The 21,175-nt window shown below is 28.7% G+C and overlaps 1 protein-coding gene across 1 annotated transcript in view; it reads right to left on the bottom strand.

Moving 5' to 3' along the window:
* LOC122268263 (chymotrypsin-like elastase family member 1) overlaps positions 1-13,473 on the bottom strand; it is a 50,243-nt gene extending 36,770 nt beyond the window's left edge. Inside the window, exons 1-3 of the mRNA XM_087152238.1 lie at positions 13,340-13,473; positions 11,493-11,656; positions 8,579-8,819 (exon numbers count right to left, since the gene is read on the bottom strand). Coding sequence (XP_087008364.1) covers positions 8,579-8,819; positions 11,493-11,656; positions 13,340-13,394 — 460 coding nt within the window. The 5' untranslated portion in view covers positions 13,395-13,473. The remainder of the gene's footprint in view (positions 1-8,578; positions 8,820-11,492; positions 11,657-13,339) is intronic.
* Positions 13,474-21,175: the final 7,702 nt, after the last annotated feature.

The following is a 21,175-nucleotide window of genomic DNA, read 5'->3' on the forward strand; positions in this document are numbered from 1 at the left end:
AAGAGTTGCTTTCAGGAAGGTTAAATTTGTGCCATTAGTTACGTATTAATTGAAAACCTGAATCGTTATAAAGTTTCAAAGTTACTTTTTAGTGAATTCAAGTAAATTAGCTATGCCAATTATACGTTGTCAGTAAGAAACAAAGACCTTTTTATCTTATCTAAAAGCCTTGAGTTGGGTACTTGAAGTAGAAAAGGATCACAGATACCCACACATGTGAAATATGACGACAGCTTCAGTTGAATGTTTATAAGCAAAACTGCGTGTCAAAGTTGAGCGAAGTTCCGTACATAAATTTTAATGTTAGTTAAGGTAAAGTTAATTAAATACAGTACCGTGTCTCTCATCGAATTTATTGAAATATAATTATTTCTAGTCTACGTCTAGTTAACTTAGACTTATTATTTGCTTATGCATTTTATTATAACCGTGATATATTTTTGCTTTTTGTGCCTGGCAACTTCGATGCATAATTAGTTTATGTCATGGCGTCATGCCTGCGCAGAGATCATCTTTGTGTTAAGTAATAAATTTATAATGAAGGAATTGAAACCTTTGTGAAAAACTCTTTTTGTGTAAGAATTTAAAATGTATCATTTTAAGAGAATTGATACTTGACGGGCTTGGCTTATTCGAATTAGAATAGAAAGAACAGTTGCTAGCTTAATCCCTTTTTCGTTTATTCTGTAACGGCAGTTTCATACCTTCCAACTCCAGCGAGTGTTATGCACAATCATGCATGCGTATTAAAATTGTTGAACGGTTATTTGTTTTGTATTGTATCAATGCATGTACATATCAAATTTCATTAAAATCGGCTCAGTAGTTCTAGAGATAAGCAACCAAGACTGCAAATTCTCTTAATTTCTACACCAGTGCATAAGTAACAGTTCATAATCTTACCTTTAAAACACACGCCGTATTGAAATAGGTTAATCAAAATTTCTCTAAAAGAAGGAATTCATAGTATAAAAATTTACAATCAAACTCGTAGCGAAATCAATGTCTAACATTTACTAGTAAAACTAAAAAAAAGTTATCCTGATGGCCTAAAGTAACCCCGAATGATGATATAAGAAGTAAAATGTTATAGTCTTATATTTTATGCTCAAATTTAAAACTTGAGATAAATCGATTGAATAAAATAGGAAACAGATGTTCTCTTTCTCAGCAAGTAGGATGCGATGAAATGTTTTTCTGAAATGTTCATAATATCATGAGTAGGACTGGGCGATATTTGAAATTATGTATCGTGATGCATCGTCAGTTTTGCATCGCGATATAGTGATGTATCGCGATATAGTATTTTTGAATTTCATTTATTTGTAAGGCACAGAAAGTCAGATTTCTATCAAAACTCCATACTCAGATTGATTTAAATCAATTTATAAATTTGAAGATATGTATGTTTTGCTTAGGAAAGATATTAAATAAATTGACTACAATGTACAAATCTTACTTAAAATATTTATTGAAATGTTTGTTTAGAAATTCATAATACGCTTAAAACAAAGTGTCAAAAGCTTTTTTTAAAGCGTTTTTTACAAATTAATATTTTCTTGTACTATTATGCATAAATAATTACATAATTATTAAGTTCGATCTTAATGTTCAATTTCTAAATGAAAAAGTAAATGCAAGTTTTGTTACATTTTCTAAAAGTGATCACGCAAATAAATGAAACATTTCTTAATTTAAAAATAAATAAAATTGAAATTTATCAATATATTTACCTAACAGTATAGAAAGAAAATTTAAAAAATAAGTTCGTTAAAAATTATTTGTATGTTTAAAACAACGTGCTAAATAAATTTTAGAAAAAAAAACGCTTTTAGAACAGTATTTTTTATTGTTATTATTTCAGATAAATAATTAAATTAAATTGAACAATGACCTAATTATGAACGAAAAACAAAGTAAGGTTTAATTTCTTAAAAATAAAAACAAAAGAATTGTGATATTCGATAATATATTTAGCTAATTAACAAATAATATCAAAAGAATATTTTTAAAAAAAAATCTTGTCCTCTTTAATAAAGCGAAGTGCTAAATGATTTAAAAAAAAGAATAAAATGCGCAAACCTTTAAAATTTTTTTGAACAAACAAAGTTGAGTGATTTATGTCCAAATCCAAATGATAAAAAATAAGTTTTGTTTTAACTTTATTTCTAAAAATAAAAACAACAAGATTTATAAATTTAAAATCAGTAATAAAAACCTATTAAACTATTAGGAGTTTTATCCAAAAAGTTTTTAATAAATGAAAAGAAAGTAAAAAAATAACATAACAAATTTAATTCTTTATGGGCGCCTTAAATTAGATTTCCGATAATTTTCACAATTAAAAATAAAAAAAAGTTTTGTTAAAAAAAAACTTATCTAATTAATGAAGAAACTCCTCTTTATATATTCTTTTCAATAATAGATTGTCTTCAGAACAAGGTAACATCGGCGATCACGAAGTTAGTCCCACTGAAAATAATCTACAAGAAACAATATCAAGTCGCTACAAAAAAAAAAAAAAAAAAAAAAAAAAAAAAAAAAAAAACCAAGAGGTGCGAAAACGAACATGCGAGATTACGATATATGTTCTCAAAACTCTGATTCTGATTCTACCCAGGTCTGATTCTACCCAGGTCTGATTCTACCTCTCACCAATCAAGGCCATTTCAACATAACGAAACGAACATCGTCTTCCACTGCGCGAGTCGACATCGGAACGTAAGAGGATCTTACGTTCCGATGTTGAGAGGAGTCTTATATCGCTATATCGTTTTCTTATATCCTTGCGTGTCTTATATCGCTATATCGTTTCGTGCTCGTTGTCTTTACTCGACGGCTTAAATCAGATATCTGATGTATCGCCTTGAATGAAAGTCACTGTATCGTCTTGCCGATATATGCGACAAATCGATAGTCTCGATACATCGATTTATAGCCCAGTCCTAATCATGAGTTGTGAAAACGAAAGATGTTTATTAATAACTTAGAATGGATAAATTATTCTGGCATGTTTTTATCGACAGAAATTCCTTTAAAACTATATTAAGAAGACAAACATGTTAACTTTTTCCCCCCTAATGGTCTATGTTGCTACGAATAAAGAAAAAGCTTGTAATCTCTTAGTTTTTACCCTACCAGCTCACAAGTACTTATTTGCTTGTACAGGAATGATTGATTGAGATTATGAAAAAATATAACACAATTTCATTTTATCTTTCACTAGAGTTTTTACAAATGAAGTTTTCGCTTTTGTTCTATTTTACTCAACTTTCATATTTTTTTCTTTGTGAGAGATCTTGTGTTTTCTTGCATAAAGAATTTATTCCATTTTTCGTAGTATCATTTTTCTTTTCTTTGGTGAAAGATCTAGTATTTTCAATAATAAAGGTTTCTCAGTTTTTTATTTCCTTTTTAGTAGTATCAATGTTTTTTTTTTCAATTTTGAAAGATCTTGTCTTTTTACGAATGAAAGTTTCATTGGTTTTATTCCATTTTTCAGAATTTTCTTTTTTTTTCATGTAGGGAAGATCTTGCATTTTCAATAATAAAGTTTTCTTGGTTTTTATTTAATTTTTCATAGTATCATTTTTTTTGTCAACTGTGAATCTTGTAATTTTACAAATGACGATTCGATTAATTTTATTCCATTTTTCGCAATTTTCGTCTTTTTTTTTCCTGGGTGAAAGATCTTGCGTTTTTACAAATGAAGTTTTCATTGGTTTAATTCCATTTCTCGTGATTTTCGTCTTTTTTATTTGTGAAAGATACTTGTATTTTCACTTATAAGGGTTTGATGGTTTTCATTCCATTTTTCGCAATATCACTTTTTTATTTGTGAAACATTTTGTGCTTTCTATAATAGTGATTTCATGGTTTTCATTTCACTTTTTTTGCAGTTGAAGTTTTCTTATTTGTGAATAATGTGTTTTCATTCACAAAGTTTCCACTGGTTTAATTCCCTTTTTCATGCACTCATTTGTGAAAGTTATTGTGTCTTTGTTAGTGATAATAAAACTGCCATAAGTTTTGCTATCGACTTTTTATTTACAATGAATGTAAGGGGCTTGATATTATTTTCTAAATGAATGATTTTTTAATGAAACTAAAAGATAAATACTATTAAACTTAAATAATTTGTATTATTTAATTCTTTAATGTAATTAAATCTTAAATTCACAAACTAGTTAAACTGTTAACACTATTAAACGCCTAAATTTTGTCTTCTTTTTTGATAATTATCTCTTAACATTTCAAGGAGGAATTAAATGAGCTGTAAATCACAATATTACTTTTCTGTACATTTAAATTAGATTTTCTTAAATGATTCTAAAAATAGTTGTCTGATCTTTAAAAAAAATTATTTGTTTTGAAAGCCAATTTTCTTCACTAGGTTCTCAATTATATGTTACTTTATTTTACCAGAATACGTCCGAAATATATATATGAATCAGACAACATAATAGATCTGTACCTGGAAAATGTATAATGATAAGGGACGAGAACGTTTCTGACATTCTTAACAGATATTTAACCTCTTGTGTATCAATTGCTTTTAAAGGTTTTTTCTCTGGAGAAAAATAAATGCCATTATTTGAAGTGCAAATATTTTCTCGGCAAATTTAAGCTTATAACTGCATGCTTCTAACCTCTTAAAATAGTTTCCATTTCTGTTAAAGCTTGTCATTTTTAACTAACAAGTTAACTAATTTAATTAAATTTATGCAGCTAATTGATCTAAAGAGCGGAATGTTTATACGTAGGTGTGTATGCAACACAGAAAAATATTTCAAGAGTTTTCCTACTAATATTAGAAAAAATAAAAAGACGCGTTTTTCAATCGATGCATGTTTTTAACGCCATGCTACGGCAAAACGCTCAACTACTAGATTGATATATCAATGAGTTTATAATTTTCTTTAATTATTTTTAATTGAATTAATGAAGTTCTTTGTAATCGTTTTTTTTAGTTCTGTAAACTGCTTAGTTAGTTTTTTAGGAATGTCGTATTTTTTTATATAAGAAAGTATTTTTGCAAAAGTATTATTATTATTAACAGAAATAAAAATATTCTGTCAAGCAAATAACGTCAATTTTTCATCATTTATCTTATTTTTATCTTTACTACGTCATAAACTATATGTCTAATTTTCAAAAATGTTTCTTAATATTTCGGAAACCCATGTGGGACTAGGTTACCAAAAATGTAAACCGTCATCTGTCGAAAGGAACCTCAAGATAAAATTGAGTTAACATGTCTTATATACTAGTGAATATGAATTTTGTAGTTGTAGTGGTAGCGTGGTAGCTACGCTAAATTGCTCCCCCACCAGAATTTTACCTGTAATAGAATTCGATGAATGAATTCCATTAGCTGTCATTGCTGATTCATTGCTGTTTTGAGAAAAGTCCGGTGGGCTGTATTTAGATCACCGTCATTTGAGTGTTGGTCGTGAGAGCTGTATTAGGAACACAGTTTTGTACGTGGTCGCTAATTTTAATTCTGTTTTGAGTGCTCTAGCTAATTTGAAAGTCATTTAAATTTTGACAGCAAGAATCCATCGACATTCATCCATCGAGATTCCATCGGAAAGATTTGATTAAGTTAACGAAAAATTAATAAAATAAAATAGTTATTTGTATTAAGATAAAAATATTTATTTAAGTATATATTGAAAAAATATGTTGATAAAAATATGTTGATAAAAAATATGTTGATAAAAACAATAAAAAAAACTTTTACCGACTAATTTTTTGCAAAGTTACTAATATTTTTGCAATGTTACTAATAAATTCTAGTAAAACAAATAAATTCGTGATATAAATCAAAAATTGTCAAATAAATTCGTAATATATAAATTCGTGAAAAAAACCGCTTTCGACAAAATACAAAAATAGAGATCTATCGACAAAGACTACTCACTCACTTCTGCCTAGCTTATGCTCTCTCTGGTTATTTAAGTTTTCGTTTTTAAAAGTGCTATATTTTGAGCCATTTGAGCCATTGTGCTATATTTTGAACCAAAAACAATTTACCTTCTAATTAGTCACCATAGCAACCACAAAACTCTTCTCGTTACCATCTATAAACTGATATATAATAAATAAATTATTTAACAAAAAATACGATGCGCATAAGCACATAATATTTTACACTCTGGTTATTTCAGTTTCCGTTTTTAGAAGCGCTATATATTGAGCCACCCAATCTAGATTTGGCATATGACATTTTTAGCGCAATCATTGGTCGATTTTCTAGCGTTGCCATTCGGGTAGTTGTAATGAGGCTTTTTTTTGTCGCCGTGTAAGAGAAATATATATATAAATGATTATTTATATTAAGATAAAAATATTTATTCAAGTAATAAAATTTTTTTTGACAAAAACAATAATTAAACGATTAATTTTTTACGAAGTTATTAATAATTTACCAATTTCATTAAAATGCTATTCATTTCAGTTTAATTTTTAATGAATTTTTTACTCAAGCATAGCATGATACTAAAAATTAAAATACCACTAAAAATCCCAATTCAGACGAAGAAAGTGAGATTAAGGAAAAACGTTGCCGAGTGTGGTAACTATTCCATTATCTTTTTCTTTTGCAACCCCACTGTTTTGGACAATTTTGAAGCCATTATCGTTATTCTCTAACTTAAAGTTAGATATAAGGAACTCTAATTCAGGTTAAGAAAATAAGAAAGCGAAGGAGAAACGGAGAATCGGAAGAAAGTAAATATATACTCCTATTTTTTTTTTTTTTTTTTTTTTTTTTTTTTTTTTTTTTAATAAACGTCGTTGAACAGCCGACCCAATTTTTGGGTTTACGACTACTAATGTTCAACTTCGTAGCCTTGCAAGTTTGAACCAATCCAGAAGACAAGGAAACTACTGGATCAGTACCCCTAGAGGTATTGATTTGTTATGGGAACACGGAACATGGAGGCTTTACAGGTTTAACGTGCATCAGTCACCATTTACGACACGGAGAGTCTTCGGCCGGCAGAGATCGAACCCACGACCTCTTGGACATGGGCTCAGTGCCCTACCAACCAGGCTATCCAGGCACACATTCCTTATTTGGGGTATTGTAGAAAAGAAATAAATGAAATGTAACTTATTTAAAGAGTTTTCTTTCATAATAAATCAAGGAATCAAAATTGTATGTCAGTTTGGAAATCACGCCTAAAGCAATGCACTCACATTTCGCGCGATTTAATTTTCCCCGCCTATGAAAAGTGAACTCTTTGCTAAATTTTCCCTCCACCCACCTGCTTTTCATGGCTGAATAATAACTAAAATAAAAAAAAAGCTATTTACTCTGAAAAGAGATTTATCAAGAATATTGCTTGAGCATCATTTTCAAATATGATTATTTTAGTATAGTTAATAGAGAGATTTTGTAAATTTGTGTTAGCTTCTGTACGCTCCCGTACGTAAGATTTCAAGAATTGCGCATGCGCAATGGAAGTGCGCATGAATCAATTCTGGTAAAAAAATATGAAATTTACATAAGGGAAAATATGAGGTAAGAGAAAATTAGAGATTCCGTTAGTAAAAAGCGCTAACTTAGTGGAATATCATTTTAACTTGGACCGCAGAATCAAACCAAACATTAATAACGGACGTAGATTATCTCTTTAAAACTGTGGCTGTTATTATGAATATTAAAAAAATATTATAGAACTTCTATTGATTATTTAATTTCTATTAAATAAATTGTGTAGTTAACAAAAGATAATTCATAATTTCAAAATTGCGAAAAATATATCATGTTTCGTATGGAAATAGTGCAATTAGACAACTATAATGTTAAACAAAAACCAATATAATTATTTATTTTTTGAATTAATCAATTGTTGTGAGATCATACGATTCATTTCTAAATTTCATTGATACATTCCTCCAAATTCCCATTCTATGTCCATGTTTTTAGTTCGAAGGTAGGCTTAAACAGAAAACAACATTTCACAGCTATAAGCAGCAGCGTAAATCACGCCAACTTAACGTAAAGATACTAAATCTAAAATATTAGCGAGCATGCGCAGTTTCTTGCGTACGGGAGCAGCCGGAAACGAAATTTCCCTATCGGAATTAAATTAAACGGAACCCTAAATTAACGGAAAAGTGCGAAATTTCCCTAATATTTATTATTAAAATAAGTATTATGAAATGAATAAATTAAAATAAATAAATTAAAATAAATATTATGAGATGAAGTTCTATGAACGTGCTATGCTTTTACTAATAACGTAGAACCACCGAGAAAGGATTAAAATGAAAATGAAATAATTTTAATTCAGTTAACTGTGTTGGTGTCTTTTAGTTTTGTTAAAGACTGTGGGAATGGTGATTAATTGCTAAATTTTTCTATAAATTAGCAATTAATCAACACTGTACTCTACAACACTGTACACTATTAATCAGAACGGGTATTAAGCTGGTGTTTGTACAAAATTTTCACTGCAGTTTCTTCAGATTGTAGTGAAAAAGGAAAGCAAATGGATACAATAATAAAACCTTTGGTCATTTCAGATTTGAAATTAAGAAAAAATTATAATGCATAAATTAAACTTACCGATGCTTGTCTGAACAGAATAGGTGATATTGAATCCTCTTTTAGCGCCAAAGTCATCAGTTTTCAATATAAGTAGGAACGCGAATGAATTGGATACGTAGTCGTTTGGCAAATTGTTTCCACAATGCATCTTCACTAAAACACTAGCGTCATTTGAATCAAAATCATGGATACTCACGGAATCACCCCCGCAACCATCTGTGATGTCTACATCAAGGGTATTAAAATGAATTCGAACGTGCTGCAAGGGAAATATTCTCAATGTGTAAATCTGACTGGTTACTAGTTTAAAAAAAAAACGTTTTAAAAAACTTATCAATGTTAATAAAAAATTTTAATAATTTTTTAAGAGAATAAGAACTAAATCTGATGGTAATTTAAATTGATTATGTTACATTGGCCAGATAATTAAAAAATGCCTTGAGAAACTTATTAATTTAAGTAAAACATTGTATTTTTAAAAAAATTAAAACAATACGTTAGTAATTTTAATGACTAAGGATCAGTATCAGGAATGTCAGGATCAGTATCCGAAACCCTGTCACGCTCAGTCTTTAGAACTGAGATCATAGCTATTGGAACTGCCCTTAATTATGCCCAGACAACTGATAATAATTTGGATGTTGACCGATAGTAGGAGTGCTATTCAGTATTTCAAGAACTGGCCAGAAATATTTGATATTCCTGTCCGGGAGATTATGAAACTTCCATCTGTGATAGGCCTGAAGACACCAATAAGCCTCCAATGGATCCAAACGCATGTCGGGGTACATGGCAATGAGACAGCCGATGTGCTCGATAAGAATGACTGTGATCAGTTCCCCTATGGACTGTTTGAACCGTCTTACTCCCACTGAGATCCACTCCCTGGGAAAACATCTTTTGCTTCCAGTGTGGCGCCGTACTCCATCCCATCAGTGGTGTGCTGGCAACCGCGCTGGCCTATCATTAACATGCTGCGGCCCTCGGCCTTTCCAATCGGCCATGACCAGATTTGGTAGTGGCCATCTTAAGTGTTTAAGGTTTCAAAATGGGGAGAAGACTTTCCCTCCTTGTTCCTGCTCACAACCTTCTAGTCCTAATCACCTTCTTTTTTGCCTTAGCGCTTCTTTTAAGCAGCTGCTGGTTGATCGGAACTTTCTGCAGATATATGGGGAACTGTAGAACGGGGCCTTCTGGACCTGGTCTAGGCTTTACTTCACCAGGGGGATGTGTAACAACAACAATGACTAAGCAACTTTCCGTAGTTTAATTTTTTTTAGATAAAGTTTTCATTAGTCGGTAAGTGTGCAAAATAGAGTAACATTTGTTTAACTTTTTAACGTTCTTTGACTAAACCTTAATGAATCGAGGGCAAAACCCTGAAAGCAAAATGTTCTTTGTTTTATGTAAAATATTGGCTTCTAAGAAATTTTTTTTTTGGATGAGTAGCAATTTAGTTGGTGAGCAAAGCTAGCAGGTAGCAAAGCCTCATAGTTTGTTTAAATATTATTTACAAACAGCGGTGGGTAAAATCATTGTAAATCAAATTTATGAAATCAAAGCTGAAATAATGAAGCATAACATTTACTGCAACATCAAATTATCTAGAAAAATCTCCAGTTTAAATTGCTTAAAAATTTAATACCTCCAAATTTAATATTAAACTAAATGAATAAAAATAATTAGAATTACTTAACCATTAAAATAAAATAATTATTGCAGCAAAAGCATGTGATTAGGCACAAATTTTTCCTTTTGAAATGCTTCGTTTTAGTTTAAAATATTTCAATAGATGGCGCTGCAAGTAATGAAATAGTAAATCAAGGATCATATAATTGTTATCATAATTCTATTAAAGAATGAAAATTATGTTTTGCTGAACTAAAACCAGCATTTTTGGTGCTAAAATTTAATATCTTCTTACACAAATTTATATATTTTTACACAAATGTATATATTCTAACACAAGCTCTTTTTTTTCTTAATTTTTTAGCTTTCAAATTTTTTTTTTCAAACTGCCAGTCTAATTTAGAGTATTCGTGGCAAAGCTTTAATGCCTGTTAAATTATTCCACAATTTCTAGAACTTACGTTTGAAATATATTTCTTAATGATTAACCTTATATGTTTAACTTTTCTGCTTGCGATCTTTCTCAACTCAACAGCCTATACCGCTTAGTCAAAAATTTTCTCCTAATCGCATCATAAATGAGGAATTTTTGAATCAAATTTCTAAAATTTACTTATTTGGATCTGAATAAGTATTAGAATATTTTATTAGCTCACAAAGTTGAACATTACTCACTCTTAAAATAAATATGATTAACAACATGATAGTAGGTTTTAGGTGTTTAGGAGGTCTTATGAAGGTCAGAAACAGAAGCGATCTCTGACCACTAATATGAACCAGCATGCTTATCCATGCACGGAAAAAATCTGCTAATTCATGTGGTTGTCTCTTAGTCAATATCTTCATGAGGTTCATATCAGTCAATGTCTCATGATATTGTCTATACCCTCATTTTCAATGATTACATCAGCAATCTTTATTGAGCTAGAAAAATATGCTACTCATTTTAGCAATACTCACACCCTCAATTACATTTCAATTGGTGTGCGAAATCACCTGACCTGATCCGCATAGAAGATGGGCGAGATATGTTGGAACAGTTAGTAAAGAGCCTTAATCATCATACCTAATCCTATTATATACTTAATAGTATTCAGGTGGTTATGAAATCTAAATATGTTTTGGCAAATTATTAAACTGTACTTTTAATAATTTCAATAAATGTAACTAATTTTTTTGAAATTCATATGTTACTTCAAATTCCTATGTTACTGAAAAAAAAAACTCTAATGTGACCTGAATCTAATCGTAGTAATTAGGGGAAACAACAATTTTAAAATAATTCCTAAAAAGGGAATCTTACCATTCCTTCTGGTGCTGTAAGTTGGTATGCACAGTGAACATTATTTGGGTAATTAGAATTCTTTTCAAATCCAGGACTGTATAAAATTCCTGGTCGACGAACGTCTATAACTTTAACTTTTTCTTCTCCACCCGTGAGCCTGTTTATGCATGCTTCTCTCAAATCTATAAAATGTGGAGAAATTTTTTTTTTCTACTCAAAATAGAACAATTATTTTTTTAATTTTAAATCAGTTATGTTAGATTACATTTTACTCAGTACAAGTTACAGTAACTTAAAATAATTCCCAATCTATGACTCTTTTAAGAACAGTGCCTAAAAATGATTCTTATCATGCACAATCAATTAATTATGAGTCAGAGATTATATTAGTTAGGAAAATTCAGGAAGTTTGAAATACAATTGATAATGGGACAGAAAAGGGTTAGTTTTCTTTTCTCTCATTAGGTACCCTCGCAGTACTTATGTAAACAGTGATAAAAGGATAACTAAATAGCAATCATGCCGATCATTCCGTTTCCGCAACTAGCACATAATCAGAGACAAATTATAAGAGATAAACTACTCCAGCCAAAATAGCTTGAAAAGAAGCGATGTGCCATTGCTATACACTTAGGTCTTATCGCCTTTTCCTACTACTAATGCCCACGATAGTTTTTGTGACATTTTCTCATTCTTATCATAGCAATTAAAGACTCGCACCGTTTATTTGAAATATTAGTAAACAATATTTGGGCTGAATACTCTTAAATATCTATTCTCAAAAGCGTGCAGTTCTAAAATTACCAAAATTTTTTTTGTAATGAAAGTAACTGACGAACATTTACTTTTTACAAGCATCACTAGATGGCGGCACCAGTTACTATAGTAAACAATTCCATAAAGTTTTTAACTCATTGAAATCAAATAATGAAACTCTTTTATTTTTTATCATTGTCACTAGATAGCAGCATCACTAGGAGAAGGTAAGCTCGTTTTAAGTTTTATATACGTTTTTAAAGGGGGAGAGCTGCGTCTTATTTTCTCCTTTTTGACGTCCACCTTGTTATGTATACATATCAGCGCCTCCAGAGAGATATAAATATGAATTATTCTTGTATCGTGAAATCTAATTATTGTCAAATTCGCGATACTTTGCCTAGTTCTGTATGCTTTGCCTTTCTGTATGTTGCATTAATCTATGCATACCAAAACCTAACTCCTAGTCATATACATTAATAATAAATGGCTCATACACTGTAAAAAATTCCGGATCATATTACGACATAAAGTATCTGCACTTTGAGTGTATCATCCATAAAATCCATTTTACTGTAAAATTTATTTGTATCGTGAAATATAGTAAAATTTGCAGTAATATTTATTTAATTAGAGTGATTCAGTGACTTTATGTAATTGTTACTGCTAAAATAATGGTATAACAGATTGATTGTTCCATAACATATTCCAGTTAAAATGGAGTTTACATTAAAAAGTACTGGCACCCTAAATGCCCGTTTTTTTCTCCAGAATTTGATCTGGAATTTTTCTGACTTTAATTACGGTATACGGATATTATCAAGATTTTTCCAGATATATACCCGTGTATAGAATCTAGACAGATACTGTTTATTATACTGTCTACATAAATAGCACCCATGTCATATGTACTGTATACCTTGGACACTGTATATATGATAGATACTGTATATATGACCTTTTACATTAAGTATTATAAACAGGCATTTTTAAAGAATTTAATTAATTAATTTATTAATTCAAGATTTTTAAAAAAAATCACAGGTTGATATGAAATTAAAAAAAAAAACAATACCGTGTTTGAAATGAAAAAAAAAAAGAATAATTACCGTCAGCACTTGAGTAGCCAATTGCTAACGTGGTAATGAAAATTAGCAACCACATTTTGACAGCAGAAATCAGCGCGTCATGGACAACACTGGCGTGTAAAACATTGTTTTATTCCTAAAAGCAAAATTTGGAATTGTTATCACGCCTGATTACCATTCCAAATGTTAGTTCCCAAGGAAATTGGCCATAATGAACGATAAATTGGAAAATATATGACATATGTTAATAAAATGAATAAATAAAGTTGAAATGTTATTTCGACTACTTTCAAGTAATTTATTTAATCATCAAAATTTTTAGTTTAAAAATTATTTACTTAAAAGAAAAAGATTGGGTAGCTACTCATGTAAATTACTCTAAAAACTATCATTTCTGCAATAAAATGTTAAATACTTTTATTCCAGATTTTTGTGGATATTTGTTTAAAATAATTGAATAGCCAAATTTCGTGAAATCGGTGATTGCATTCTCTGAATTTCTGACTTGTATCTACAAAGAAGTTTATACCTGTTCTAAAAATACTTAAGTGATGAACTTTAACTGAAATAAGCTAAAAACAATTAGAGTGATAATAAAATGAGCTAAATTGTACTCTATTTTAATAATATTCTTATAGTGGTAATTTTAGATATTAAATTCACTACTAGGGTCGCGTTTATCTCTGTACTGTTTTCGCAAAAAGTATTATAAAAATTAATTTAAATTATGTAAACACAGTCAAAGCCTCCATTTTTACAGAGATATAAAATAGTTTTGATTCCTCTTTGACTGGATGAATCTTAATGGAATTTTTAATATGGTTTAAATAAATTAACAAATCTTTAAATCCTCTCAATTTAATAAGTTCTAAAATTAAAGATCACTTTAATAAATTATTAATTTGTGATTCAATAATTATTTAAATGTATCAATGTAATCATCTTTCAAAAATTATTTCACTCATAAAATGCAAATTGATTACGCTATTTCAATATTTAATAATTAAAATTTAGTATATTAGATTTTCAACACATAATTCTAAATTTAAATTTTTGATTACTTAGCATAGTAAATTTAAATCTTGTAATGGATATTTTATTTTTTTAACTACTTAACTTAACTACAGCAACTTAAATGTTTTTAATTAGAACTTAAGAATTAAATTTTGAAGTTGTATAAATTAATAACATTCCTTTCTGAAAAAGAAATCATGTATTACTTTTTTAGTCAAATATATTTAATGAAAATTTGCCTCAAATCGCAGTATTTTGAGACATTTGTCCGATATGTCGAGACATTTGTCCCGATTAAATGCTTGTTATAAATTCTAATGTTAGACGTAGGGGAAGCTAAATTGAAGTATATTTCTATAGCTGATTATATAGAATGCTATGGATATGAATTGACTAGAATATTAACTTAACAATACTGTTATAGCTAGTTCAAATCTTTTGCTTAAGCTGTTATGCCTGTGATAGTGATTATTTATTATTCTGCGTAATTATAGTTCTTTTGCAAAACTGTATTTTTTTGACTTTGAGGTTTTTATTAGTTAAAATGGTTTTACATTATTATAATATTACCAATTGGTCAATGTGATTAAACGGTTGAACCGGTCAAAATTAATAATAATAGCTTCTTTCGGTGAAAGTACGAAGTAGAAATGCGAAAGAATGACATTGACCAAACTTCATTCGTTATTTTTAATAATAACAGGTTAATGCGATAAATTCGCTTAAATTATTCACTTTAACAGGCTTATTGATCAGCCTATTAATATCAGCCTATATATTGATCAGTCAAATTAATATTTACCGGTTAGTATTAATTATAATCGACTATTTACATTGACCATAACAAACATATGTTATGATATTATTTATTTATTTATTGAGACATATACTATAAATATGTATAAAAATAAATATGTATGAAAAAATAAATAAATATGTATGAAACATATTCGGTTTTTTATTTTTAAATGTTCTATGTCAAAAATAAAAGTGTATGAAACACATGCATTTTTATTGTCATTAAACACATAAACTTTACATGCCGTTGTTTCAACAGCATGTATAAAGTCTCTTATTTTCTGAAATATAAGACACGGAAATAATTTCTGGTTAATGAATAGTTTTTAATTCAAAACTTAAATACTGTAAATGAAAATCCCAACTTAAAAATTTCCATTCTGAAAAGAAGAAAAAAGAAAACCATATTCATGAAATGGAAAAGATGAATAGCTGTTATCTTTGACAGATTCTATTATTCGATGCACTTAGGATAAAACTCTTACAGGAAGAAAGTTGTGTCTGAGAAAATTGAAAGAAGATCCTAAAAATAGGAACTCTTTTCCCTTTTTTGAGAGTTTTTATGACTGCTCTTTTGAAGAAGAACGAATTGTATCCTTCCGCTAGTGTCATTGTGAATTTGAGATATATCCTTTTTTTTATGTCTGGAAAGGTACTTCTTCATGAAATAGGAGACTGCAAACTTTTCCTCTCTTTCCTTTCTAAATTCGAATATTGAATATTTCATATGCAGTCCATGTTATATATTTGAATCGTGTTGTTTCTATTGTTACTATTTAAAATTTTACTAAATACAATTTATAAATATTTACAGTTTCCAGAATTTTTTTACCAATTTTTATTAAAATAATTGTTTAATTACTATTCTATTTCATTAAGCCATATTTAGGATATGAATCATGCACTGAGAAAAAAAAATATTGTCAAAACTACCGGAATATGGTAAAATTTACCGTGTTTCGAGCTCTATGGGAACACCAAAAAAGCTTGGTAATTTTATCGAAACGCTATTGTAATGATTTCTGTAAAAATTATGATATAATATCTATATATATATTTCTCTTACACGGCGACAAAAAAAGCCTCATTACAACTCCCCGAATGGCAACGCTAGAAAATCGACCTAGGATTGCCGCTATAAATGTCACATGCCAAATCTAGCTGAGATGGCTCAACATATAGCTCTTTTAAAAACGGAAACTGAAATAACCAGAGAGAGCATAAGCTAGGCAGAAGTGAGTAGTCTTTGTCGATAGATCTCTATTTTAGTATTTTGTCGAAAGCGCTTTTTTTCACGAATTTATATATTACGAATTTATTTGACGATTTTTGATTTATATCGCGAGTTTATTTGTTTTACTAGAATTTATTTGTTTATGCAGGTTTTTCCATTGCAATTCACTTATTTCAATTTTTAATAGGCTTAATTATAGCCAAAATTTTAACCTTTTTAAAGAGATATCAGTTTTAGAAATTTTTTCTTAAGATTTTATACTATAGCACATTTCTAATAGGTTTAACGAATTACATGTCATTTATTTGAATTCAAATTTATTTTATAAGCTTAGTATTTACTAAAAAGATGTAATTTTTTTTTTGAAAAAGTTGTTATATGGCTGTTTTGAATTCTTAGAATTTTGTGCATATGCAATGTACCTAAGTTAGTAGCGAGCGAAGCGAGCTTAGTTTGCGAATCAAACCATATAAGATTGCGTAGCAATTTTCGGGGGTTGACGAGCGTTAGCGAGCAGGGGGCGCAGTCCACTAGTAATTTTATAATATGTGATATTTGAATCCTGATAACTCAGAGCATGGTATAAAAGAACTTTTATTCGGTTAAATATACTTTCCAGTTTTGCATTTTCATTAAATGTATGGTAATAAGAACTAAAATTTTGAAAATCAGTATATCTGGTAAACAGTTTCCTTATGAACGGGTTAAATTACTTGTGGGGACTGTGATCGACAATGTCAACCTTTATCTATAAAAAGGTACCTCACCCTAGATTCGAGTTAACATGTCTTATATAGTATTGAATTTGAGTTGAATAATTGTAGTGGTAGATACACTACATAATAAATGGTTTAAATTTCGTATATTTTGGTTTTCATCATCAGAATTATGTTATTATTATTGCTATTATTATTACATGCATCTTCACCATAAAATACGGTAATTTTGCAATGATTTTTTTTCCGTGTATATTTATCACTCCACCATCTGTTCATTTTTTTTTAAAACAAATTTTAATGTTTTTCTTATTTTCGAAAACAGTCTGAAACTTTTTTCTTTGTCTTTTCTGACAACTTGAAAGGTTGCATCTAATAATAATTAAATAAAACTTAGTTGAATGAAAAAAGAGAAATTTTGTTTTGCAAATTTTATATTTATTAATTCTCTTTTGTCATTTCCAAAGCCTTTAAATTTTTTCTAAGTTTGAAGAAAACAATCAAATGCAGTTTTTTTTATTCTTTCTTTGAAAAGCCCACACATGGCTTAGTTGATTGGATTACCTAAAAATGAAGTATTTTCCTTACTCTTCATTTTGAATGAAGTCAAGATATATTAGAACTAAAGCATCCTCGAAAATTAAAAGCCTTTCTCCTGGCCTTATAAATAGAAAAAAAAGAAAAAAGAAAAGCTATTCTAGGTATTTTCTTTCTTTCCTTTTTTACAATATTTACGTTCGTAACATTTTCAAATTTTCTGATATTTTTTTTGCTTTGTTACATAATGGGATTAAATATACTTTATGTTGTATCTTTCATGTTGGTTTAATGCGATTTACTTACACTATAAGAGAAAAAAGGCATAAAATTTGATCAGAAGTAGAACTTGAACAAAACTTTGTCTGATGACTTTGAAAATTAAAAATATAAATACATCTTTTTATTCTTAAGTTGCTTAAAAAAGACATTTTACACAAACATTTTTCATTATTTTCAAATAACTCGTTTATTTATATACATTTTCAACGTAATAAAATATATCCAAAGTTTTTTGGATGATAATTTTGCAATTTCATAAATTTTATTAATTATATACTCTGTAAAAAATTCAGGATGAATATTATAATATAACATTCTTTCAGCATTTTAGCACTTTTAGGGAAAACTGAAAATATTTTTGTTTTTAGCTTTTTCAAAAAGTAGGTTAGCAAGACTAAAATCCTTTTTACATATTTTGATTCATTTATTCTGGAGATTACACAGTAAAAAATTCAGGATCAAATTATGGTATAAAGTACTGCAACTTTAGGTGCATCATCTGTAAAAGCCCTTTTACAGTAGAATTCATTTTAACCGTAAAATATTATACCGTATATTTTACAGAAGTATTTAATTAATTAGAGAAATTTGGAGATTTTTCAATAATTACTGTAAAAAGTAAGGTATATCAGATTTTTTATTCCGTAACATGTCCTGCAGGTAATTTTTACTGTAATTTGATCCGGAATTTTTCTCACTGCAGAAGCGAGTCTATTATCCATTATTTTCTAAGCACATATTCTCCAAAACGATCATTTATTTGGAACATAAATATTAAAACAAATTAATACTTAATATGTTTTAACTTGGCATTTGAAATCAATTTTATTGGGTTTGTCATAAATTCTACCAAACTTATACAGTTTTCGACTATTTTCTCGTTTCCATTTCTTATTTGAATCAATGAACAAATAAAGTTAGTTTTTGTTTCGAAACGAAATCAAATTTTGTGACTCTTTGCTTGCAGACAGTCATAGATTTCTTATGAGATTAAGAACGGGAGAGTTTTTCGGCGACTCCAAATGCAACTACACACACAGATGACACAGATGACACTGGCAAGATCCTAACTGGTTGCATTGCACAGTGATCACACTATAAATTAGGTTAGCAAGTTTGAATGTTTTGGAAAAGATCGAAATTTAAAAACTACTGCACAATCGGTAAGTTCATCGTTAATTTATACAGCCAGTTTCCTTCTTTGAGAGAAAGCTCAATGATCGTAACTGTAACGAACTTCAGAAAAATTAGTGGAGTTTACCACTAATTTATGCGGTAATTATATGAAGCTTCTTAACTCAATTCGGGATTGTATACACCATTTCCAGGTTGATTACACGATTACAGATAAGGCTACGATCAAGAAAATTTCAGGCTCGAACCCAGGCGGCTTCTATGAACATTTCTCACAAGTTCTCTCTTCATTAGTGAACATGCAACTCTCTTGCTTCCTAACAGATGGTAGCATTACAAAATTTATCCTAGTTTCATGATTTGCCTTAATTCGGCAAGCAAATCTCCTGAATTTCAAACAACGTCCAGTCCTTTTTAAGAGATAATTTTTAAGAGAATATCTTTAAATTAAGGTCAGTGACCATGCATCTTACAAGAAAAATTTACGGGATGATCTGTATTTTTATGGTCATGATAGCTATATGGTTATAAATCTATTTTTACAGTCAGTGACTAAAACACTTTTTGTCACTTACTGTAATGTAGCGGGGAAATTTTCAGAGTGTAGTATACTGCTGCACTTGTGAGGGTAATATGCCGCATAATAATGAGAATTAAATCTATGCTCTGAACACTGAAACTGTTGGTTTTAAAATGTTACGCAGCATTAATAAAGAGTGTCGTTAAATAAAACTATTTCATATGAATATAATCCTAAAAACTTCAGTTGTACCCATAAGTTTATTCTTTGTTTTTTAATTACTAAACTGTAAAGAATTAGTTTTAATTTGAATAAAATCACTGACAAGAAAGCGTAAATGGCTTCTAAAATGCTTAAACGCACATTTTTTGGACAATACATAAACAATAATTTGTCATGCATCTCTATGAATTAAAATATGACTAAATAACAATATAACTATAATTTTCTATCTCTCTCTCTCTCTGTATGGGTCATTCTCACGAAAACTGTTATTTTTCAGTTCATAAAATCCCATAAAAGTAAAGTGAATAAAAAGCTCTGAAACTTTTTATATTAATAGAAATATGTAATGGCATTATAAAGAAAGTATATATCCTATAAATTATACTTAATATTTAAATTAATTAATTTTTTAAATAATTAATTTATAATTAATTAATTTATAATAATTAATAATTAATTAGTTTATAATAATTAATAATTAATTAATTAGTTTAATAAATAAATTAATTAATCTAATAAATTTATTTATTAATTTTTTAATTTATTTTTTAAATTAATTAATAAGTAAATTAATTATTTTCACTATTTAAAAAGTGAGGGAATGACACTAATAGTGACGGAATGATAATTTATTTTAATACATGTTTTTATTCAAGTTACATCTACCTAAAGTTTGAAAATGATAACATACTAAGTATATCTAATATTTATTATAATTTAGTCTTATATATTTAATAGTTTTTACAGGTTTGGGAGATAAAATTGGCTGGCACGATTGAACAAAAAATTTTTTTAAATATACTCATCTTGAATCATTCCCTCATTTCAGCGTCATTCCCTCACTTTATACACTAGTGAGGGGGGAATGACGAATTCAATAAAATTTAAAAATAACAGTTAGGCCTAATTAATTTCTGAAGTTAATCACATACAATTATATTCATACAAGAAAGCAACATATAATTATCCACTTTCTCGATGAAGTTGTATTTTATTTTACTCTAAAAAATGATATGAGGGAATGACATATGTAAAAAATTTTACCTGGTTTGATTCATTCAAATTTATTCCACAGCAAAGCTTCTTTAAGTTGAAGATGGAAACATATTGCAATTTTGTTCTATGATGCCAGTTGTTAACTTCTGAAGTTTTTATTAAAATATTTTTATTCTAAGAAGATTGCAGGTGATAAGAACATTGTTGTGAGGGAATGACGCGAAACACTGGGGACAAAGTTTAAAATAGTGCTGTGTTAATATTTTTATCAGAAATTAAATTTAAAATTGATTTTCTGAATTCTATATTTCAGTATTCTGAAATAAAAAACACGAATTTGTAAAAAAAAAAAATTTATTTCAGAAACAATTTTTTTCTTTTTTTAAATCAGCAGTGGGGAC

The sequence above is a fragment of the Parasteatoda tepidariorum genome, chromosome 9 (assembly GCF_982258835.1).
Source record: "Parasteatoda tepidariorum strain Cologne lab strain chromosome 9, Ptep-v5.0, whole genome shotgun sequence".
In the NCBI taxonomy this organism is placed as follows: Eukaryota; Metazoa; Arthropoda; class Arachnida; order Araneae; family Theridiidae; genus Parasteatoda; species Parasteatoda tepidariorum.